Source organism: Nomascus leucogenys, chromosome 10 (assembly GCF_006542625.1).
Source record: "Nomascus leucogenys isolate Asia chromosome 10, Asia_NLE_v1, whole genome shotgun sequence".
NCBI lineage: Eukaryota > Metazoa > Chordata > Mammalia > Primates > Hylobatidae > Nomascus > Nomascus leucogenys.
In genome coordinates, this window is record NC_044390.1 from 24532215 (window position 1) to 24558602 (window position 26388).

At 36.1% G+C, this 26388-nt stretch overlaps 1 protein-coding gene across 1 annotated transcript in view; it reads left to right on the top strand.

The window, feature by feature from the left end:
* LIN7A (lin-7 homolog A, crumbs cell polarity complex component) overlaps positions 1–26388 on the top strand; it is a 148632-nt gene that overhangs the window by 43203 nt on the left and 79041 nt on the right. Inside the window, exon 2 of the mRNA XM_003259597.3 lies at positions 7221–7339. Within this exon, the coding sequence (XP_003259645.2) occupies positions 7221–7339 (119 nt within the window). The remainder of the gene's footprint in view (positions 1–7220; positions 7340–26388) is intronic.

Sequence of the window (26388 nt, forward strand, 5' to 3'; positions counted from 1 at the left end):
AAACAAGAGCACAGGCACTGGAGTCAAACACAGCTGGTTTTGGATTCTGACCTCTCCGTTCGTTAGCTGCATAGCTTTGGGCCAGATGATTCATCTTTCTGAGCCTTAGTTGTTTTTATCTTTCTTTAACTGTGCAGTATAAATAATAGTAATCTCTTGATGTAATAGTAAGGATTTTACATGGTGATCTAAGTGAGACAAGTAAGCACTGACTAAATGATGGCCATTAACTCATTTTGTTCTGGACCATGTATTAAACTCAGTGATCTGCAGAGTGCATTTGTGAACCACTTCTTGCATCAGAATCATCTGAGATGAGTACTGAAAGAACAGATTTTAAGGCTCCACCTCTCCCTCTCTTTTTTTAATCTCAATTTTTAATATCCCCTTATCTGTAGTTTTGCTTTGTGTGGTTTCACTTTCCAAAATTTCAGTTACCCTCAGTCAATCGCAATCTAAAATTATTAAATCAAAAATTCTAGAAATAAGCAATGCATAAATTTTAAATTGTGCACCATTCTGAGAAGTGTGATGAAAATCTTGCACCATCACACTCCACCCTGCCTGAATCTTCCCTTTGTCCAGGGTATCCATACACTACCCACCTGTTAGCCACTTGAAGCCATCTCAATAATCAGCTAAACTGTCACAGTATCACAGTGCTTATGTTCAAGCAGCTCTTATTTTACTAATAATGGCCACAAAGTGCAAGAACGGTGATGCTGGCAATTTGGATATGCCAAAGAGAAATCATAAAGTGCTTCCTTTAAGTAAAAAGGTGAAACAGATCGACTTAATAGGGAAAGAAAAAAAACGTCAGATGCTGAGGTCACTAAGATCTACTGTAATAATGAATCTTCTACCCACGAAATTGTGAAGAAGGAAAAAGAAATTCACGTCTGTTAAGCACCTTAAACTGCAAGCTATGGCCACAGTGCATGATAAGCGCTTAGTTACAGTGGAAAAGGCTTTACATTTGTGAGTAGAAGACATGAACAGAATCATGTTTTGATAGATGACATCTGAGTTTAGTACTAGCTGTGGTTTTAGGGATCCACTGGGGATCTTGGAACATACTCCTCGAGAATAAGGGAAAACTCCTCTAAACGGTCCAGGGGTAAATTTGTATGTTAACTAAAATTTAAGAACCTCAAGCAAGGACTTGTTGATCAGATTAGCTTAGAGAAGGAGAGGTTCCTGGAATGATTTTAAGTGTTTGGATTCATGAGCCACATTTCAAACAGAGCCCAGATTCTAGAGCCGTATTGCCTAGATTCACTACTTACAAGTTCTTTCCTTAGAGAAGTAATTTTAACTCTATGGATCTGAGTTTCCTCCTCTATAAAACAGGGATAATAATAGCACCTCCCTCTGAGTGCCGTTAAGAGAAGTAAAATGTTTAGAACAAGGACGTAATCAACACTATATGTGACAGTAATTAGTATTAGAAGTAACATTGTTATTAGAATTCCCAGTGTGTACCTCAGGGCTCGACATCAGTGATTCACAACATGACTATAGATTATGATCACTGGTGCCTGAAAATCCTGATTCCCAGGCCATGCCCCAGACCGAGGAAGTCAGAAATACAGGTATATATGGGGAGGTAGGATCCAGACATCTGTGTTTATAGGGCTCCCAGATAATTCCACTGAGCAGTGAAGGCTAAGAACAACTCCAGTCTATCACTTAAATGCTCTCCAGTTGACTCTGATGATCATTGAATACTACTTGTCAGAGGTATACTGATAAATAGAATAAAGGTGAATCTTTATTGAGGTGAGAAAGGTTAAGAATTCAGCCTCTGACCAAGAAAGCCTACAGAGTACAGAGCTATGGTTAAAGTACTGAATGTCAAAGAAGAAGCTTCTAAAAGTAAAGCCATGATTGAAAAAAAAAAAATAGGCACAGGGTTTAGAATCACTTAGATCTAGATTCGAAACCCAGATTTCCTACTTGTTAGTGAATTACTTAAACTTTCTATAAGTCTCAATATTTTCATTAGCATTATAAGGATTGTTATAAGGATAAAATGGGTTAAAAATGCAAAGCTCTTAGCATAAAATGACCTCCATATCATAGATGTTCAATAAAAGTTTACTACAGTTATTATTGCTTTTAGGAGTAAGGATTAATGGAATGGGGACTGTGAGGGAGAGCAAAGAGGCAAGTGTAATACGCAAAGTATTTGCCATATGCGTTGGGAGAGTGATATTCCTTAGAGGTGGCAGACAATAGGAGGAGTAGGTTCTAGGAAAATAATCCTTCTTGCTTTCATTGTGCTTACCTGGCAGCCTCCCCGGTTCTTATCTAATATTCTTCTTGATCTGAGTTATACTAGTAAACCCAAACTTCTCTGTTACTAATCAAATGTGATAGGAGAGTTTCATAAAACAAGCATCAGGAGGTTCTGAACAAGAACCTAAGGGAACTGTTATAAATAAACCACACACACTTTATTCCAATGGATTTAAGAATAAAAGTATGTTGCTGACTCGAAGCCTTCTTTTGCTTCCTTCTGGAACCTGGCCTTGCAGGTTTCTGATATTCTTACAGAACTTAAGGGAATCAGAATTCTGTTTAAAACTCCAGCCTCATATCCGTTTATCACTCCCACCTATTTGTTTCCAAAACGTCTAGGCCTGGCTGAAGGAACTTGATCTCTCCCACTTCTGGTTTTGAGACTTCTGTTGGCTTTTACCATCTGCTGTGTATCCCTGACATTATACTGCAAGACTCCCTTGGAGGGGTACCCACTAGATGGCTTAAGGGGTACCCCAGGATGGTTTAGGCTCCACTGGGCACTGCTTTTCAGCTGTCTCCCTCTGCTCAGACAGAGAGGGCAAGCGGGTCACCAAGTTCATTGCCTGTGCCACAAGGAAAGAGATGCCAGTCTCCCTTCTTTTAGGCACGCCCACTAGCTACAATTGTTTCTGTCAGAGCCTTCCTTACTTAGTTGTTGGAAGAGAAGCAAAAGACCCAGTACTGTGTCAAATTAATGATTTAACAATTCTTGAATTTTCTCTCATCTCCCAGTGACCTCTTATGAGGACTGGGAAAGGCCTGTGGTGTAATAGAAAAGGGTTGGCTCAGCTTTTATGTCTTAATGGAGACATGTCTGGTTTCCTTGATGGCTCTTTTTTGAACTATATTTTTCTCAGCTTTTGATGGTCTTAGAAATTATCTGGAAGCTAAAAAACAAAAATTAAGAAAACAACAACTTGTTTAGTAGATTCCACTCCTAGAGATTTTGGCTTAATTGGTCTGTGGTAGTAGCGCAGGTTAAAAAAACTTCACGGGTGATTCCAATGAGCAGCCTTTGCTAACGACCTCCTTAACACTAATTGCTATCATCTGTGGGCTTTTAGGACTATTCTGAAACTCCTCAAAGAATCCCATTCAGCACCATGTTACACACTATATTAAAGAATAATAGTACAAGGGCTTCTGAAATTCTGGAATGAAAGAAACCTAAAAAAATCATTTCATTCACTTTTCTCTCTCTGGGGTCTGTAAACTAACAATTACTAAGAATCACTTTGAGTATGTACTTAAAAGGCATATTCCGGGGCCCTATCCTCACGCCTTCTGAATCAAAGTCTCTCAAATGGGGTAAGGATTAGGCATCTGCATTTCAATAAGCTCTTCTGGGTGACTCTTAAACACATTCGCGTATAGAACCAATAATATGTAGCAGAGGTTCTGAACCCTGGCTGCATATTAGAATCACACAGGGGCTTTAAAATTACCCACGCGAACTAGAGCAGTGGTCTCAACTTTGGCTGCACTTTAGCATCGCCTGAAGGGCTTTAAAAAGCCCCATGCCCAGCCCCCCACTCTGTGCCAATCACATCAGAAACTCTCCAGGTGGGACCGACCTAGGCGTTTGTGTTTCTAAAAGCCTCTCTGGTTGATTTTAATATGCAGTTAAGGTTGAAAACCACTGTTCTGGAGATTCTGGCTTAATTTGTTTGGCATAGGTCTCAGGCATTAATAACTTCTAAATGCACCCTAGATAATTTCAATGCACAGCTCAGGTTGAGAACTACTAAAAATATTCAGGATAGTATCATTTTCAATTTTGCTGGACTTCACCCAGTGTAGTCGCTAATACTCTTCAGCCTGCAGATTTAGGCTTGCCTTTTTCTCCTAGTCCAGATCTAAGCAAGGCTTAACCAAGGCTGATAATAATCTGGAGTTCTCGATTCACGAGAAGTTACAGGTTCACACAGACACAGACCTCTAACACCTGCCTTCCTGAGCCAGTCTCATCAATGAATCCCTCATTCATTCAACAAATATGCATTAAACACTTGACATTTGTTAGGTATTCTGCATTTTAGGAACAGGGGATGATATGTGCCAGGACACAGGGACGTGGAATTCTGTGGATGCAACGAATATTTTGTTTCTGACATCTGAAGAAGTGTATACATTCACGGAGATAAAGGAGGGAGATGTACATGCAAACAGAGGATAGTAATTATTATAATAGATGAGTGAACAAAGAACTGTGGAAATGCAGACATGATAGCAACTGAAGCTGCTTCAGAGAGTCAGGGAAGACATTGTTGAGGAGATGGTTTTTAAGCCAAGTCTGCCCTTATATGGCCTTAAACACCCATCATGATGTGATTTCTATCTACCTCATCTCTCGCCACTCATATCTTGCTACTCTCACCCTGTTTTCAGCTTTAGCTATAATAAATGCCTTTTATTTCTTTGAATATCCCACACTCTCTTAACAAGCCTTTGATCTGCATTTATCCCCTTTGTCTTGAACATTCTTCCCTCCTTCTCCACTTACACCTCCTACCTAGGACTCTGCTTAGCAGTTATTTCCACAAATAGATCCTCCCTGACTTCTTTGATGATGATAAATGTCTTTGTTATACATCCATGGACAAGCCCGTAATGCTTCATTTATAGAACACACCCACTTTATTGCATGTCTGTGACCCCTGCCCCTCAAGCCTGTGAGTTCCATGAAAGCAAGAGAAAGGGGCTATCTCCTTCACCACTGTCTCCTGTGCACAGCCCAGGGCTAGCACTACTGCATGAATGAATGAATTGCATTTCAGGAACAGGTGAGGACATGTGACAAGACATAGGTGTGGAATTCTGTGGCATGTCCTAGAAATAGCAAAAATTTGGGATGGCCCCACTGTAGGATGGACAGGAGGAGGTGTTCTGAAATGAGCAAGAAGAAGTCAGCTGTTAAGGGCCTTATATGTAACCCTAAGTGCTCTGAACTTTACTCTGTAGGGAATGGGAAGCCAGGGAAGCTTTTATGTGCAGGAGAATAATAATTAGGATTACCATTCAGGATAATTACTATAGAAGCAATGTGTTAGACAGACTGAAAAAAGAAGACTAATTTAAAGGAGATCAGTTAGGAGATGTTCCAGTACTGCAAGCGAGAAATGAAGACCTCCATGAGAGTGATAGGGCTCTTTACAAAAGGCAATTCCAGGATAGAATCTACCGCACTTGCTGACTACGTGTGTGCAAGAGGAGTGTGAAACACACCATAGTTTTGCTTGAGAGGATGGCTTGTTAGGGGGAAGAAATTTTTGGAAATATGGAACAAAGGAAAAGAAGAGCGAGTTTTAGGGAAAAAAAAAATAATGAGCTCTGAGAGTTGCATGCATCCATGGGCATCTAGGTAGAATTTTTGTCTCTGTTGTTGTTTTAGAGCTAGGGTCTCACTCTGTCTCCCAGGCTGGAGTCCAGTGGTGCAATCATGGCTTACTGCAGCCTAGGTAGAGTATCTTTTGCAGTTAGAAATGCATAAAATCTCTGCTTGCTACCTTATTGATTACGGAAGTGTCTGGTTTTGTCCAATTGACTGTGTAGACTTCCTGTTTATGTACTGAAAGACAGACTTTGGAAACTGGCAGTGTCACATTGATTTAATGATTTGTGCTACTTTGGCCCACAATTGGCAATCAAAATGACTACTTCAAAGAGAGTCTCCATCAAAGTCACTTTTTGTTATTTTATTCAGTTAGATACTTACACCTATGCTAACCCCACCCAGATTCTGAGGTGCTAACAATTTTATTGTAGGTGGCTGTGCTATTATATTTCTTTCTCATTAGATTGCGAGCTTTGAAAGGGAGTATCGTATTCTTGTTAAGCTGGCACCAAGCATTAATAACAGAAACTCAAAATACTGGATGGATGAGTGAATGGATAAATTTATAAGCCGATGGCAGGGATGTGGGACGCTTTCTGGAGCTAGGCACTTAGGAATCGAAAACCTCATATCCTATAACATAAATGCCTAAGTGGCTTTTCAGTGAGTTATTTACTGTAGCAACAAGGGTAGAAGAGATCACCCATAAGTATTTTTAAATGACCCTTTATTGAATTATTTTCTCTTGGCAATATGAAATAATCTAGGGAATTTTAAAGTTTATGGCTATAAAAGACTACATGTTTCTTAATACATTAACCTTTGATATTGTTAAGTGAAAGAGAAGGATTTAAAATAATTGTTATTGAAAACTCTTGCTTAGTACTGTTTTAAAGGCTGGTAGATGGGCACATGATCAGACTTATTTTAGGAAAATAACTTTCTGGACCATTTGAAGAGGCTGGAGGAGAAGAAATAATTCCAATTGGACAGAGGAGAGATGACGAGGGTCTGAAATAATGCAATGGCAGTGAAATGGAAAAAGTGCGTTAATTTTAATCACTATAATATACCATACCCTGAGGATACAATGGTAACCAAACCAGACAAGTTCCCACCCTCAAGAAGTTTATAGACAGACTGCGGAGATACACAGCAATCCATTCATCATAGTAATACATGTAACGTTGTAGCTATGACAAATTGAAATGGGAAAGGAAAAGCTGAACTGAAAGGAAGCACCTCAGAGGTAAAATTGACGGATTAGTTTTGTTATTGGAGTATCAGAATAAATAATAAACATGTGTCCAACTCTTTACTGACATAATATTCAAATTCATTTGTATGACACAAATTACATGAAATCCCATCAAAGAAAATGTATGAAGTGACAAATGTGTGGAACAAATTAAAATGACCTTTTACCAAAAGATGAGACCAATAAGCTATGAATATAAGTTCTGATTATGCAATTTAATTCCACTTGCTTTTCAATGTCATCATCCAACTGGAATAATAGTACTTTGAGCTGATGAGATACAATTTATTCTAGGTTTCTCTATTTTCATTTTTTTTCATTCAGATGTTGCAAGAGCAATTGAATTACTGGAAAAACTACAGGAATCTGGAGAAGTACCAGTGCACAAGCTACAATCCCTCAAAAAAGTGCTTCAGAGTGAGTTTTGTACAGCTATTCGAGAGGTATGGCACTAAAATTTTAATAACTAAATTCAGCCATATGTCTTCTTCATAGAAAACATGTCTTCTCTACACAAACAGTTGAAATTGTTAAGATTGGAACTACATTTTAATTTCCTGTTTTTAGCTACTTGGACAGATGATAAAATATGATTTAGCCTGCTAAATTAGATCCAGCCAGGATTTATACATTCATATAAAACCAAATGTTGATCTTCTGGTACCAATGAAGGGACTGCCTAGCAGGTGACTGTTGCATGTAGCCTACGTCATTTAGTGGTCACATGAAGCCACCTGGAAATTCAGGTAGAAATAGTTATCATTAATGGGGGCTGAATTTGTCTGAAAAGAACATCTAACTAATTCTCTCCTAGGTAAATCTGAAGTAGTAACCTCCTACTGACTAAACATTACTGTCTAAGGCAATGGAAAATATACAGATAGGCTGGTATGCCTTTCTAGCAAATCTACATTGTAATCCTTTCTTGACTAATGGTTTCAAGAAGACTAAGGTGAAACAAGTATGTTGAAATGACTATTTGAATTTTGTATCGACTTGTGGTGGGATGGACCATTCAACTAATGAATTTAATTGGTTACAAGGGAAGCCACTTGAGATCTATAAGCTATATTGTTTTACTTGGTAACCCATTACTCCTTCCCCATCAGGAACCAGGTAATAATTCATTAGTTAGAACCTAAAGTCCATAAATCCATTTGCCCTGCCAAAGTCCTCAGTGATGAATTACCTGCTGTTATTCCCTCCAAAGTCATTTGAAACCAATGACTACCTAGAGAGTTTATTGTAGCATAGAGCAGGCACCTCCAATGAATGCTTGTGTTACTCCACCTTTCTCTTTACAACTCTTCTTGTGGCTGATGTATATTCTTTTGCCTCAACAATACCAGTTTAGTCACTAGGCAGGGAAGACCAAGGTAAAGACATACAAAACTTCTCAATACAGATTTAAACTGGTGCCTATGCAATGCATGTAAAATTTGACATTTGCTGGAATTTGTTGACTTATGCTGTGCTTGTGTTAAATATTTATCAGGTGAAGTGTTCACTATTTAATTTTTGTTAATATTGAACACAACTTAAGTACATAACCATAATAACGTCTCTGAGTTTTAACCTATGAATTTGATTGAAGGCTGTAAGGAAATTTCTCAGTATATGGATTCTTTGGCATTAGCTTCCCCTCAGTGGGAAAGGTATAAAATATCTCAAAGCTGCATGAGCGTCCTCTTGATTATAGTTGTCACTCCTGTGCTCACTCTGTAGACCAAGGCCAAATTTCCTACACTCTGTTTTCTTCCTTCACAGAGTGCCATTCCCCCGAAATTTGATGACCGATTTTTTTCCTTTTTAGAGATTCTACTATCTCTTCTATGTCTTAGAATTCTGCTTTCCACAGAAGTAACCGAAGGACAGGATACATCAAATATATACCTCTGCTCATTGAGTATGTGGCTTATGATGAATTCAAAGTCTCTACCACCATGGAACTCACAGTCTAGTGGGAGAAAACTGTGATAAATAAATACACAATACAATATCAGAGTGACAAGACTGGAGAGAAATAAAGCAGGATTAGAGGGGTCAGGTTGAAGCTCTATTATTTAATATGGTCAGCAACAAAAGCTAATTAAAGTAATGGAACAGTCACACAAATATCAGGGGTCATAGTGTTCCAGGCAGAAGAAATCACAAGTGCAAAAACCGAAAGCTAATATGTGTGCAGTAGAATAAGCAAGGTAGGCTCCCTAGAGGTAGCTGGAGAGCAGAACACATAGGCCTGGCAGGCCATATAGTAAGAACATTGGATTTCTTTCTAAGCATGGTAGGAAGCCTCTGGAGAGTTCTGACCTGATTTTATTTGCTTTTTGAAAATGTGTGTCTGGATGCTTTGATGAGACTACAAGTGTGAGTACAAAAGTAGAAACAAAGAGAGACTAGTGATAAAGTAGTGAGTAGATTGAGTGAGAGATGAGATGGTAGCAACTTGGACAAAGGTGGCAGCGCTGCAAAATGGGAAATTGTCTGATTCCAGATATATATTCTTGAGAGGAAAGTCAACAGAAATTATTAATGAACTGGATGGCAATATGGGATGTCAAAGAAAGAAGACTCTATTGAATCTTAGGTTTGGGCTTGAACAATTGAATGAATGATGTTATAATAAGGTGGACTAGTTTTGCAGAAGACTATCCATGAGCTCCATTATGGACATAGTAAGTTGATGATGCTTTTGAGATATCCAAGCAGAGATGTCTAACAGGCATCTAAGTCTGAAAGCTGGGGGAGAAGTTGGGTCTGGAAATGTAAATGTGTTGTGGATATCTGTTCAAATAAACACACCAGCCTTTTTTTTTTAGAGTTTGCTAAGGAAAATGAGAATGAAATTAAAGTGGAAAATAAATATGAGGGCTTTATATAGGCATTATAAATACATCTAACAAACTCTTCCTATAGTAAAGTGGGTATGTGTGTCATTGGTAGTCCATAGAAGTCTATAACTGATCCATAGACAGGTTGACATTTTCACAGGGAAAGCAGATGATGTAATTTATCTACCTTACATTTTTATAAATTTGAACTAGTAAGATTAACTTTATATTCACAGTAAAGTCCTTAGTAATAATTTTGTTCTTAAAGGCAATGCACGTTATACAGGAATTGTAAAAGATTACTTCATCTTGGCTAACATTTTATGCCATTCATATGATATTGTTTATATTTGCTAAGTTTGGGATTTTCTTTATTATTCTTACTGTGTTGATTTACATTTTCTGTGGGAAACAATAGTAATAGCAATATATAAACAACAATTCTGAATAATATTATGAATCTTTCTAGTGAAAAGTCCTTCAATTAAAATATAAAATATGAATGCATGTTGCCAGGCAGGTGAAACCAAATGCCAGTAAAGAAAAGTGCAGCTATAAAGTATGATAATAAATGTCTCGAAGTTACATTTTAGTGAGCCTAGAATACTTCCTCTCCTGGTGTCTTGGGTACTGATTGTAATACTGGCAAAAAAAAAAAAAAACTTTGAAGTTTTAGTTTTTTATTCAAATAATGCTCAGAATCTTTGTGGTTGTCTGAGTTTTTCAGAAATATTTGCTAGTTAATACTTTTCCTTGTGAAAGTTATTAATGTTATCATGCAAAACAGAGAAAAGAACAAAAATGACAGTGGCATCATTCTTAGTTGCACTCACCAGAGCAAAAACAGACACAGGTCACACTTTTGCCAACAAGATTGTAAAACATAAATTATGCTCAAAAAAGAAAGCAGGACAAGCTTTTGCCAAAAATATTTTTATTGCCTTACATAAGTGTAACAGTAGTTATTATTATATGTTGAAATAATTCCACATTTTACTTTACATTTGGATGAAACCACTGAATCAGTTCCTGGCATATGTGCAGCACCTGTATGAAGAGAATAGTTTGATAAAATTTTATTTTTTTAACTAGAAATAGATGGCCTTAAAAGAGATTTGAAGCTCCCTTAACTATTTTTTCTATAACCTGTAAGAAAGCATGAAAATATATGCTGAGATCAGTACTGAAGGAAGACCATCTACATATACAACTAAGAAAGGCATTTCTCTATCAAGAAATAACTTACACTTGAATGTGAATCCTCACACATCTTCATTCACAGAATACAGATAGTGCTAAGCAACACTTTTCTTAGTCATGTTTTATTGCTGAAGGATCTCTAAAGATCCTTGATCAATATTTAAATTGCATCTAATCTGTGCAAGTGATTTTAAAGAACATGGCTGAGAAATGGGCTGACACATGATACTACTTTTCTATAATGAGCTGTGCTGGCTGATAAGAGCACATTTACACAAGTTTTTGAATGAGAGATGAAATAAATATTTTATGGTACCGATATTCTCAGTAAAGATCATTTCCGTGATTTCAAGTGACTTCAAGCTTTAGCTTCATACTGTATTAATTAGCTAGATTAGCCTAAACTTATTAATAGGGTTGAAATATGATGATTATGAAATGTTGATTTTTAATAAGAGAATTCCCTAAGACAACTGAATTGCAGTGCAAATAGCTCAATTGTCAAGAGTTAGACTTTGCCCCAAAACTTCATGTTCTTTGCACCTCAGAGAAAGAAATCAATAAATGTATAAGTGATCATATTTTAAGATGACATCTAATACAATACAAGGAATACAGAGTACAAAGGAATTCTTGTGGCAACCAAAGTAATAAAAAAAATTAAAAATCTATGTACTATCATCATCTTCCAAGTTGTAAAATATTCATGCTCCTGCTTTTCAGGATGATGTGCTCATTTACCTGGAGGGTGATGTGCTGCTAACAGTCGTCTGTTGTAAGGACTTATTCTCACATTTATAACTGCTATATGCAGGTTTGAAGCAAAAACGCAGAACACAATGTCATAATCCCAAAAACTGCCTTCTTTGGCTAATCACCAAATTGAATGTTAGTATTTTCTAAAGTAGTAGAACTATAGAATAAGAAAATAAATCAAGCCTCTATGGAATGACTGTCATTTTGTGATAACAGGATTTCAAAACTGGGCCAGTTCTCTACTTCTTTGTGCATGCTACAGTTGAATTTCTCCATCCTCTCTAAAACTATCTATGGTTATGATAACTGCTTTAGCCAATCACATGTGAGTGGAAGAAGCTATATGTTCCACTTCTTCATGGGAGCCTATGAGTAAGTAAATGATTTGCCATGTTCTCTTCCCTTTGCTAGCCAACTAGTAATGTTTTGTGTGATAAATTATCAATCAGTCTGGCTTTAAGAATGGGAAAATAAAAAATATAGACTCTAGATAACCTTTTATGAACATGTAGTCTGGGCAAGAAATAAATCTTTGTTACTCTAAATCTCCAAGATTTAGAGATTATTGTACCTCAGCATTACCCAGGCTCTCCTGACACACATTGATACACAGTGATCAAACCAAATTTACTTTGGCCAAAGGTTATAAGCAGTATCAATCCTTCAATTGCTGTAAAACAAAATTAATGTTTTAAAACTATGTTGTATAAACTCTAATACATCTTTGAAAACTTATATGAAATTTGTAACCAATATAAGTACCTATGGCCATTAGATGGTTCACAATCCTTAAAATTTTGAGAAACTTAGGTCACAAATTTTATTTGCTTCTTGATTATCTCTCATTTTCTCCTACTTTCATTATTATCTTTATAAAGGGATTTTTTTGTCTCATGAACTTAAAGATATAATCAAGATAGGAGAAATATTTGGAGTTTATCCATCTACTGTTCAAGTGCTCCTGGTCCCCAATGAGAATTATTTTTTGAAGGGAACGGGAATTTTCACCACAATGCCTCCCGAGAGGGCTATGTGGGAAAGGTCACCGTGAGACATTCTGTCAGATCAGAGACAGAAGCAATGTTCTTAGAGTAGTGTTGTGGTCAAATTGACCAAAGTTTGAATCCCAACTTGGCTACCTATTTTTCCCTTCTCTAAAATTGTATTTTTTAGTTTAAAATAATGGACTAATACCACCAGTCTTGCACTGATCCTGCTAATTAAATACCATGTATGTGCAGCTACCTAGTACAGTGTGTGGTAGCCAATAATTACACAATCAATGGATTTTATCACTATTAAAGAGTAGGATCCCACAGTATCCCTAAGTATCGTGTTTTGATAAGTTAGGGAATGAATAACAGATAGAAAGAGACATGGTGGTTTCCATAAGCTGAATCGAAGAAAACACACAAGACTGGTATATTTATATTCATTACCCCACCATCAATAATTAAAGTAAATTGAGCTATTGCACCCTAATTCCACAACCATATGAGAAGTAGCATTATGACACAAGTTTTTGTTCTTGATGCTTTTCAAATTAATATCTATTAATGTCTTAATCTACTGTGTGGACGAAAACATAGAAGGAAAACTTAATCAGCTTTATAAGACAGCCACTGCTTGGTTGGGTGATACAACTTAGATTCAGAATTACCCTAAGAAAATACATACTTGGCTCATTAGTGACAATATGAGATAAAATAAGGATAATAGGAGAAAGAGGAATTGGAGGAAGAAAGAATGGGAGAGAGTGAAGGATGAGAAGGAGAGAGGGAGGGAAGAAAAAGGGAAGAAGGAAAAAGAAGAGAAAAACAGAGGGAGAGAGAGAAGAAAGAAGGAAAGAAGGAAGGAGGGAGGGAGGGAAGTAAAGCTGATACTGAATCATAGCTTATTGTAATATAATGGAAAAGTGTAGAAAGAATATTGGCAATGGATTGTGACAAATCTGGTTTCACATCCTTGCTTGACCACATCATTTTGTAATCTAGTGCCAAGTTACCTAATTTCTGTGATCTTGGTTTTGCTTATTCTCTTTTTTAAGATAAAATAAGACAATAATAACTACATAGAATTGTCAGAAAGATTAAATAAAATGAGATAGCACATTACATATCTTGACTACTACAGTGCCTAGCTTAAAGAGTTGACGATTAAGAGATGGTAGCTATTGTGGTAAAAATTTTGATGGATTAAGTGATAAAAAGCTAAAATTAGAAATATTAGTTAAGAATCACCATTGTCATTGACTATTTTTCTGAATGGCCTAGCTACTAAAATAAGTCAAGAAAAATATAAAATAGGTGTAAGTATTAGAATGAAAGAAAAATGATAACGCTGTTATTACTCACGATGATATGATCGTTTATGTATAAAATCCAAAAGAATCTTTAGAGAAACCATTAGCATTGCATTTCTTTATATAATTTCACTCCTATATATTCAATAAAATATGTACATATGTATGTCAAAAAAGAAATATTAGTTAAGAATAAGAAGATAATAGTACTGTAGCTCTTGATCATTCAAAAAATGCAATATTTTTAAATAGATGGCTCCAAATTTTCAGATAGATGTTAACACATTATAGTGGTTGTAGAAAAAGGCAACCAGCATAAAAAGAGATCTGGATACCTTGTTAGATGACAAGAAGTTAAGAACTTGGTGATATTTAGCCACATAAAGAGAAAAGTAATGCATAACATAAGATTTACCACCCAATAGTTGATGGGATAAAGGGCAAGAGAATTAACCATGCCAGAACACTGGATGAAAAATGGAAGAATCCAGATAACCAAGGATAACTAGAAATACACAACTATTACAAATGGGCTCATTTGTAATACAGGAAACTTCCTATATAACAACAGCAGAGATTAGATGGTATATTTCAGATCACGTTAGAAAAGGGATATTTTAGTTAAGGATCATATACAGACTTTATGTTGCAGGTTAAGTAAGAGCAAACATTTATATATGTGTGTGTGTGTGTGTACATACTTATATATATCTTAGCTTTATTTTGTTTTCTTTGCTTTTTGTGCAAAAAATTGTTTATGGTAAAATATGTTTTTTGTTTTTTAATGTATTTAATGTTTTAATATTTTTATTGTTTTAAAATATTTTAATGTTTTCCTTTAAACATGGACAGAGTAGCATGTATTTTTTCACATAAAGTTACTATCCTTGTACAATGACATCTGGATTGGCATTGCATTCATCAGAATTAATGAAAATGCATCTGACATTATGTTTGTGCATATCTCTTTCTGTTCACATTAAACTTAGCTTAAGTTGGCAAATGTCAGAGAAAAGAAAGCTGATGGCTCCTACATTTACTTTGATTTTATTTGCATTGCTAAATGTGATGGGACACAAAAGCCAGACTGTTTCTTGTGTGATAAGTTTCCTGCCAATGATAGGATGAAGTCAAGAAAGCTTATTTCTGAGCATCCTGAAAATAAATCACACAATGTAGATTTTTTTCCCCTAGAGAAGAAGTTCAATTTTAAAAGGATGGAAATTTACCAAAACTTATATTTGCCCTAACATGAAACTTTTGACATGTTTCCAATCAAAAGAAACCATAAATAACTAGAGAAAGCTTTATCATTTCAAGTACTCTAGAAATGCTTGAGCTGGTTGGTTGCTTAGAATAAAAAAAAAATTAATAGCACCTCTGTTCACTTGATAGAACCTACTCTTGAACTCTGGTATTTTGCCAGTATTTCAAAGCCAGTTATGGTGAAAATAACAGCTGTTGTCATTCCCATTTGGCATGCAACTGAGTGAAAACTATGATTGTTTCAGTAAAACTCTGATTTTTATCTCTCACCCAAATGTCGATGTGTGTGTGTGTGTGTGTGTGTGTGTGTGTGTGTGTGTGTTGCCTCCTCCCAACAGAGTTTCTTTATCAAGCAAAACTCCTAATGGAACAAAAATCTTGATACTGCAAGTACATATGGAGTACATATGGAGTTTCTTGATGCAAGATCCAGCGTTGTTAATCCAGTGAAGACAGAGGTTCCACTTTTCATAGAGACATATTGCCCTCACCATCAGCATGCATTCGTGTGAAAGACACTGATAATTATCCCAAAAAGATGCTTTGACTGCTCTGTTAAAAGCAACCTAATAATTCCACAGACATAGCCAGAAATCTAGAGTTTCAAAAGTTTTTATTTAGAAATGAAGCAAATTGTATTATTTTTACTATCAGAAGTTTTTTGGCTTTCCAATGAATAAGTGTTAATGCACTTGGCTGAACTTGGGTCAGAAATTTCATTTTATCTATTTTTTAAGTAAAGGAGAGCTGAATCTTAAAACAATTTGACAAGAGAGGTTTATTCATGGATGGACTTCCTTGTAGATGTTAGGTCAAAAAAAAGTGAGGCTAGTCTTTCAATTTCAGATTTTCTGGTCTAGTAGGGTGGCTCTGGAAACAACTGCCATTTTGGAGGAAGAAATTAGAGGTAAAATCTTGTGACCTTTCCACTGACATGAAAGTGCTGAAAGAAAGACTTTAGTGAGAACAAGGGAGTTGAAAATGAGAAAGACCTGTCAGTTTATCCATGGAGAAGATCTACAAACATCTGTAAAGACTACAAAACTCTTTTAAAGGTTATTTCTGCTTAGACTACATAAAATTGAAAGGATTCAAACATCTTCCCTTGCTGACAAAGGCTGCATTGTTGACATTAAGCTTTCCAAAATTAATTTCATTTGACTTGAGGACAAAGGGTTTCATAGAACCTGAACTCACCTTGAAGTATCTTGGAGAAAGCTCAGGTGTCTTGACAAAAGTCTACTGTGCTCTGACTGATAGGGAATTTAATTCTGTTTGATACTGAAAGCTGTGTGAGCTGCAACTTTGAGCACATAGTGCTATTAAAACAGACGAACAATTGTTTGGATACTAAAAATAACACCAATATTTTCCTATAAAGGAAGGATCAGTCTAAATTTTAACTTCTTCCTTTTTTTTTTTTTTGGCTGCTCCATTGACACAGCAAGCAGGGCTATCCCATAGGCAAAGTGTTCCAGAGTAGCCTAAATTTTAACTTCTTACTAAGCCAAATAAAACAGCCTTCTCATTGAAAACTATTTTAAGCAGAACCTATGTTTTCTTTTTTTATATGATTTGGTTAGTAATTTGCATTTGTTTTATTTAGAAAGATGTCATCAATTTTTACAAGAAAAATGAGTCATAATTATTTGTAAAATGTGAAATAACTCAATGTCAAATGCAAACAAATAAATAAATTACATGAACATTTACACACATGAGTGGATTTTTCTTGGGATAACTTCACAAACTTCATTAGATTTTCTAAAGTGTTCACGATATCTCCTCTCTCTCCCACCCCCTCCTACCCCCAAATAAAGACTAATTAATAAGGGACTATAATATTGGTTGAGAAACACTGCTCCACTAAGTAGTCAGTCCCCTGTGATCCTTCCAGTTCTGTGAATCTATAGTTACATAGCAAGCAATCGATGTTTTTCTTCACGTAGATTGCATCTGCATGAAAGGCTGAGCATGTATGGATACTTGGAATATGCAACTGTGTGAGACTGTGTGAATGGGGTAAGAAAGACAAGTACTATGAAGATTTTTAAATTGATAAAAATAATACTACAGAATAAATGTACTTGTGAGAGGTGAAGCCAGCTGGACTTCTGGGTCGGGTGGGGACTTGGAGAACTTTTCTGTCTTACAAGAGGATTGTAAAATGCACTAATCACTGCTCCATAGCTAGGATTGTAAAACATACCAATCAGTGCTGCGTGGCTAGCTAGAGGTTTGTAAAATGCACCAATCAGCACTCTGTAAAAATGCACCAATCAGCTCTCTGTGGCTAGCTGGAGGTTTGTAAAATAGACCAATCAGTGCTCTGTAAAATGGACCAATCAGCACACTGTAAAATGGACCAATCAGCACTCTGTAAAATGGACTAATCAGCAGGACATGGGCGGGGACAAATAAAGGAATAAAAGCTGGCCACCCCCGGCCAGCAGCGGCAACCCTCTTGGATCCTCTTCCATGTTGCGGAAGCATTGTTCTTTCCCTCTTCACAATAAATCTTGCTGCTGCTCACTCTTTGGGTCTGTGCCAACTTTAAGAGCTGTAACACTCACCGCAAAGGTCCATGGCTCCATTCTTGAAGTCATTGAGACCACGAACCCACCAGAAGGAACAAACTCCAGACACACTTGTTTTATTCAATTTTCTGAGAATATAATTTATCATTTTATCAGAGGAATTACAAAAAGAGAATGACCACATCACCCATTGGGAACAGAATTTTAAAGTATAGTTATAGTTCTATTTCTGCGCTTTCTCTGAGTAAATGATGTGTAGAGAGTGTTTGTAACATCAACATGCCACTTTCTGGTAGCAAGTATGGGAACCATCTTAGACTATAATTGCACTAATGGGTCATTGATCTTAAGGATATCTAAACAGACCCTTACAAATCGTCTATAATGACTGAAGGCTGTTAGTGTCATTATTGGGTAAATACTCAGCCCAAGCCTTTCTATTTGCTATTGCAAATGATAAAATAAACAGTGCATATTTCCAGAAGCTTATAATTACATGTACTTACACAGTAGTTCAAAATAATAGAGTCCTTGGAGAAGTTGTATTTTATATCAGTCAGACAGAGTGAACATTCTGTCTTCTGTTGAGATCACAGGACTGGAAATCAGAACTTCTATTTTTGGCACCACGGATGACAACTGTTTTTTTTTTTTTTTTTCTTCCCAGTGAACAAGTCATTTAACCTTTTCTTGGTTCAGTGTTGCCAACATAAATGCAGAGAAAGAAGTTCATTTGTACAAGCCATCTAAAATGAATGTTAAGTTACAAATGGACATTTTTAAGCCAGTTTGCTGTTATTTCCTGGGGGTAATTTGCATGTAAAAAGAAATGAACTTAGTATCATTCATAATTCAAATATATGCAAGGTGATTATTAGCTTACTCTCTTCCTTGCTTCTTCCCTCTCTTCCTTCCTTTCTTCCTTTTTTTTGTCTCATAGGGAAATATAGATTTAGGGCTGAAAACTGATCCCAGCTTTTTTCATTATTTCCTTGCTTTTATTTGTATATAGTCTGACTGCAGTATTTTTTCCTAAAATATATTTATTTTAATTTTATTTGTTTAAAATGTTATAAAGAGCTAACCATACTGTTGAAATATTTGGGGAATGTTCTCTTTCACTTACTATAATACTGCTAAGATTCCATAATTTTTGCGTTGTTGTGGTTCATTCGCTTTGGCTGCTGTGTGATATTTCATTGTGTGAAGATATCACAGTTTATAAAATCACTGTCTCTTATTGATGGACATTTGAGTTATTTCCAGGTTTTCACTATCGTGATTGGTACTACTATTAACATACATGTGTCTCTGGTTAGATGACCAAGGCTTCTCTGGGGTATTTGTGTACATGTGGAATTTCTGGGTCATAAAGTATAAGAATATTCAACTTTTTTTTTTTTTTTTTTTTTGAGACGGAGTCTCTCTGTTGGCCAGGCTGGAGTGCAGTGGCAGGATCTTGACTCACTGCAACCTCTGCCTCCTGAGCTCAAGCAATTCTCCTGCCTCAGCCTCCCAGGTAGCTGGGATTACGGGCATGTGCCACCACGCCCAGCTAGTTTTTGTATTTTAAGTAGAGATGGGGTTTCATCATGTTGGCCAGGGTGGTCTCGAACTCATGACCTCAGGTAATCCACCTGCCTTGGCCTCCCAAAGTGCTGGGATTACAGGCATGAGCCACCGTGCCTGGCCAAGAATATTCAACTTTAAGAGACTATGCCAAACAGTTTTCAAACTTCATTACTCCAATTTATACACTGTCAAACAATGTATAATTGTGGATCCACATTACCTCCAACGCTTGTATATGAGACATTTAAATTTTCACCAATGGAATGTACAATGCAATGGGGTCTCATTGCAGTTATCATTGGTGTTTACTTGATCAGTGGATTGTTGAACATATCCTTTTGGCCATATGTGTTTCTTTTTCTGTGAAACATCCGTTCATGTGTTTTTCTACTAACTTGGGCTTTTACATATTCTTATATATTCTTATGAGTAGTTTTTTGGGGTGGTTTATATAATGAATATATTCTCTTCCTTTGTAACTTGTCTTCAAGGTATCTTTCATGAATAAAATTCTCAATTTTAAATGCTCACATTGCTCTTGTTTAAAATATGCTTTTTGGGTATCTCACTTCAGAAATCTTTCCCTACCCCAGTGTCTAAAAGATATTTACCTTTATTGCGTACTGAAGTTTTCCTAGTCTGTCACCTTACTATCCATCATAGTCTCCACATAGGAATCTGTTTCTAGGTTCTCATCCCTTCATTACTATTTAACTCATCTGTGACAGCCAAGGGAATGAGTTTGGGGAAGAGGGGTGGCACATAGTTTTGATCCTAGCTACTTGTGATCCCAGCTTTTGTCTCAGTGGGAGATTTCAATTTGTTTCTGTCGCTCTCTCTCTCTGTCTCTCTGTCTGTCTCTGTCTCTCCCTTTCTCTCTTTCTCTCTCTCTCTCTCTCTCTGTGTGTGTGTGTGTGCGTGTGTGTGTGTGTGTGCATAGAAATAATAAAACCAAGGAACTCATGGATAAATGTATAATGATGAGAATGTGCCATAAACTAAAGGTCATGTTGATTCCAATTCTGTTCTTTGCACATGAGATCCAAATGGGGCAAAAATGTAATAGAATACAGCCTACTGCTCTCAAAACAGTTAGAACAGTTTCAAATCTATAATTTGAGGATCTCTATCTATTTATCTTATTAAAGTTAATTAAAGTTTTAAGTAATAGTCATCTACCTTATTAGACTGAAGGTAGAAAATGTCTATTTTAATCATAACAGAAAATTAGTACCTAGCATGATATCAGCCAAATAATAAGCATTTAATAAATATTTGTTGGGTCCATGGAAGAATTCCTTAAGATGACTCATTTTTATTGGTAGGCAAACATATCTTTGATTTTCATAAATCTTGAATTATCGAATGGGACTCTGAGCTCATAGAAATCGCAGACAAAACACGCTAACATTTCTAGTTCAGAATAACATCTTACATTAAAATGGCTTCCACCCTTGAAAGGTGATCTGTAATTAGAGCCAAATTTTCAGGGTTCTTTATGTATTTGCATAAATATGTACGTTCTTATGAATGTGCAGATATGTAACACATGAGTTTTCGTGTAGTAAATGTATAAAAGTTGGTAATGTATACAGGGTTAAAAGGAACCATAGAAAGCACCTAGTGCTGTGCTTTCTTTGCCTTTGGGAAATCATAAACTTCTTTGTGAATCAGGTAAAATTATGGGCTTTTTTTTCTGCAGGAAAAAATGTACATGTGCAAATATTTTTATTAAAAATTCAGGGGGTTGGTAAATCTGAGACTGATCCATTTGGTACCTTCACCTACTGTAAACGTAATTTTATGGATGAGAAAATAAGATACAGAAAGTTTCAGTGGTCTTTCAACCTAGTTAGGGCCTGAGTTAGCACCAGAACCAAAGTATCCCAGGTTCCAGTCTAGTTCTAGTTTTACTTGTTATGGATAATAGCTAAAACAGAACATTCTGGAATGTGGGAATAATGAAACATTACTTGGTTTTGTTTCATTTGTTTGTTTGTTTGTTTGTTTTGAGATGGAGTCTTGCTCTGTCACCCAGGCTGGAGTGCAGTGGCGCCATCTCGGCTCACTGCAAGCTCCGCCTCCCAGGTTCACACCATTCTCCTGCCTCAGCCTCCCGAGTAGCTGGGGCTACAGGTGCCGGCCACCATGCCCAGCTAATTTTTTCTATTTTTTAGTAGAGACGGGGCTTCACTGTGTTAGCCAGGATGGTCTCGATCTCCTGACCTCGTGATCCGCCTGCCTCGGCTTCCCAAAGTGCTGGGATTACAGGCGTGAGCCACTGCAGCCGGCCGAAACATTATTTTAATGCTTGTCAGTAATGAGTTAAAATAGGAAAATTGCACCATGATTCCCATCTCCACAATACCTACTCATGTATATTTTCCATTTGTACCGACAACGATTTTTAAAATATATGCCTTTTTGTCCTTTCTTTGCCTCAGTTAACACAAAACAATATATATATATATATAGTCTTTTGGTATTCTATTTTCTCATATATTTGTTATTCAAGTTTTCAAGAAACAATGTAAAAAATTTAGTTACTAATCGTTGTATAATTGGCATTATTTCATCAAAACAGTTATGACATTTTCAGAAAATTTCAGCCCTTTCTGGAATAATTTAGTATTTTTAAGACCAAACTTTAGCAAATGTATTTCTGGATCTACCACAAATATGCATGTCTATTTAAATGTGCTCATAGTTCTTTTCTTAGTAAGTTAGCACTAAAGGCAGAAAAACCATTTTCAACCAATAGCCACAGAGTTAGGAAGAAAGCCTATTTTCTTAAATAGAGAGAAAAGAAATCTGTGACATGTAATCTTGTTATCCCACACTACCTTGTTTTTCCCATGTCAACCTGTTCACCACATAATAAGTGACTCCCAGGCTTTATTAAGCCTGATACTTGGAAACTTTTGAACTACATTTTCTATTTCCCAGATCAACAGTAGGACATCTCAGATGTACCCTACTGCCTAAAGTCCAGCCCAAGAGTACTTTGCTGCCTATTCCCTATTTGCTAGCACCTAGAAATGCAGCTACAGAACCCAGCCCTACCAGTTGTTGGGCAAAATAGCAGTAATTTAAGAGGCATCTTTCCTAGTGTTTCAGGGAATGTGGAAAAAAAAAAAAAAAAAGCAAACATAAAAATCAGATAAATGAGCAACCAACCAAACAATAAAAAAAAATAAGAAACCATTTACCTTAGAATAGTACAGGTGAGGGATTAGAGACCCCCCAGTAACATACCTCTTCCTCTTTTCAATCTTGCTTCTGGAAAGATGGGCCAGTGACCAGTGGCATTAATGACAGATAAATCATGAGGTCTAGGTAGCCAACAAAAGCATAACCTTGTTGACAATGCACAGGTGTACATTTTCCATGTTAAATGCAAAGATATTCCTCTCTTATTTCAAATCAGAATGTTTTATTTTTACTTCTTTTTTTTTTTTTTCTTTTAGAGACAGGATCTCGCTCTATTGCCCAGGCTGGAATGCAGTGGTGTTATCATAACTTACTTCAGCCTCAAACTCCTGGGCTCAAGCAGTCCTCCTACCTCAGCCTCCTGAGTAGTTAGAACTACAGGCTTGTGCAACCATGCCCCACTTAATTTTTTAAAATTGTTTGTGGAGACAAGGTCTTGATATGTTGCCCAGGCTGGTCTTGAACTCCTGGGCTCAAGTGACCCACCCGCCTCTACCTCCCAAACTACTGGGATTACAGGTGTGAGCCACTGTGCTTGACCTGTTCCTCTGTTTTAAGGTCAGGAAAGGAGAGGGGGGATTAGCCTTTCTGGAACACCAAATAGATTAGGTTATTTCTCTTTCACTGATTTCCCTAACGTTTGCTTCACACCTCTTCCTACACAATTTTCAGGTCTTATCAACTTGGGGCCCTCAACAGGCACAACAGCCATAAAAAGAGAACAGCGCCACACACATCTTTCTAAAGAATACTCAGGGCTAACTGTTCTGAGGAATATAAGCCCATATGGAGACACTGTGGAGAAGTTTACTGGCAGTCAAGCAAAATTAAAGAATTCTACCTTACAGTGCATCTGATCAAAACGATATTCTGTTAATTTTCCTCTGTGACCACCTGCTTAGCTGACAGTTATTGTTGACTCCGTATTTTAGAAAGTGATTTGCAACTGGATTCTATAAAAATTTCTTTGAAAATCATTTGATCTCTTCATATATGGGACAGTAATTATTTTGTCTCCAGGATAGAGCCAACTACTGCCACATGTTGAGAGAATCGAGAATGCTAGACATTACCTGAGCAAATTAGACTTTCCTAAACAAGCTATAAAATATGTCCTTCCTCCAAATGTGACAAAGAATTTCGTCAAGTATATTTCAATGAAAACTAAAAATTAAAATAGCCAGATGACAAGGTTGGAAGAAATTTAAGGTCTTAGAAAATTATGAATACACTATAATAGCTCAACAGAACTTCTCAATAATAAATATTTTAAATGTTTGAAGACAGTCCCATGAGAGGGCAGTAATTTATAAATTACTATGGTTGAGGAGTTTGTAATTATGAGTGCGATTCAAATCACATTGTTGATAGTTCATGAAAAATATCTTGTCAAGCATAAGCAATTATTCAAACAATAGTTAAGAGGAAGAGATTCATTTAGAATATTCATTTGCCTTAATTAATTTTGGCTCATCATTATAGCTGAGGGAGGACTTTTTCAAGATCTCCATTACTTAAGGACTGCAAGTAATAGAATTGCTGAATCATGCTTTATATTCAAATTTTCATCTTAGAAATGATAAACTTGGGTAATAGTTGACTTAAAATGTTGATTTAATCACACTGGCATAAAAATAAATGAAATTGATTATTATTCCAATTATGGCTTTATAATACTTTTATTGCCAGGTGCAAAGAAAAAAAATTGAAGTGTCCAGTATTTGAAGATATAACTATACAAACATATTTTCTTCAACTTGAATTTCTATATAATGAAAATCAGACTCTGTTAAGCTACAGCTTTAACAAATTGTCAAAACAGTTATGCTATCTTTAGTTAGCTAAATAGGCATAATGATCTAACAGTGAGAAAAATACTTTAAATATCAACTAATATTCTTATATTTTATAAAATATTTCTATTTTGTAGAAGTTAATGTTTTCCTCATTGAATTCCTAGTGATAAAAGGGTTTACATTTGTCTATTACAAGATTCTAGAAATATTTTTACCATCAATACTTATATTTAGTTGTGAAAGTTGCTTTACAATAAATGCTTAATTCAAAACGAGTTTATGAGCAGAATATTTATGAATTAGTCTCTATCTGGCTGTTTTGTTTATTCAGTGCCAAATATTCTGATATTTAAAAGTACTGGTTTTCTTTTGATAAAGCAGTATTTATAATGGATAGAGAAACATGCTTATTGAAGATTTCAGTGTGTTTGAGATTGATATACATAATGACAACTAAAAAAAAAGTAAGATGAGTAGGTTTCCTCAATGCAGTAGCTAATTTGAATATATAAAACTATTTAATTGGATTTAAAAGCAGTTGCAATACAATTAACCTTGTTAACTTGCTTTCCTAATAGAGAAATACCTTTTACAGATACTATTTCAGACACTGCAATTCAATATACATAATTTTATTTTAATGTAACAAGTTATTTAGGAAATACACTCAGTATATGTTGTGTGTTAACTCCAAGGGACATTTCCTATTACCCATTCTTTTCCATTACCTCACCTTTGACTTGGTCTTTTAAAACAAAATAACCACAGATATATTCTCTTTTCCACCTCCCATCCCATTCTTTATCCTCTAATGTGTCAGGAAGAGGAAAAAAAGCTGATTTTGATGGGTATATTTCCCACACTATTTTCAGTCTGAGATGTCTTAATTTTGTCTAATACTGACTCCTTCAAAAATGTAGCAGTTACTACTTTTATGACCTTGGGGCTTAGATCATTTCTATTTGAATGCTTTTTACATTTACAGCAGAATTTTGCATTGACCTTTCCCTGAGGTATACAAATAATTCCTTAGCATCTTTGCTGTTTAAATAATATGAACATATTACATTTGAAATTTTCACATACAAAGGTAAATTTGGCCCAAAATTTGTGAATGTGAATGTACCTACCATAGAACAACAAAATATCTTTCCCTATGCAAAGAAATATTAACTTTCAACTTGCAGCTAGTACCTGGAGGAGCACTCTGATGTTCTTGACTCCACTATACATAGTCTGGCCATAGTCTTGGCTCAACAGTTTTCTCCTGTTCATAATTTCTGGTTACAAGAGACTTTGTCTACCCCTTTGTGGTCTCCCAGTAATCCGCAGATGAGGGTACCAAACATATAGTAGGTATTTGTGATGGCAGCTATGATTTAGTGTATCTTTGGAACATTTATTCAGTCCTCCATGTTGTTATAAGAAGAACAGAAGTGATGAGACCTCTGTGCTCCCCACTTCTGCTCATCTTACAAATTCTTGTTCTCCATGCTTTGCCCAGGACATGCCCAGTATTTGTATGTCCATCAGTTCTAATCATGTGGACTTGCCCAATTCACCTTTCTTCTTATTGAAAGAGAGAGTATACTTACATTAGTAATAACTCTGAAAATCCTCAAGGATACCAAGTAATATTATTTAATCCACACTTTAGGGGAGTCATTCATTTTGTATTCATCCAACATTTAAATATTTATTATTAAATTCCATGGCAAATGGCAATGTTTTAAGGAAGGACCAGCTTTTTATAATATGCATGGACGCACTAATTGTGATGATGATGGAACAAGATTTCCCCTAACATATTCTTTGTCATGTTGTGCCTTTATCACAGGGAGGACATACCATGTGCATTGAGATCCCAGGAGAAGCCCCACTCTATTAGGAATTAGGGAAGTTTCCAGAGCCTTGCAACCGGCAAGCTTTTTCTCCTTAAGTTAAATATACCATATCTTTCTTTTAACTTTCCTCGTATGTCATGGGTTCCAATCTTTTAAAACATCTGGCTAGCTTTCTCTC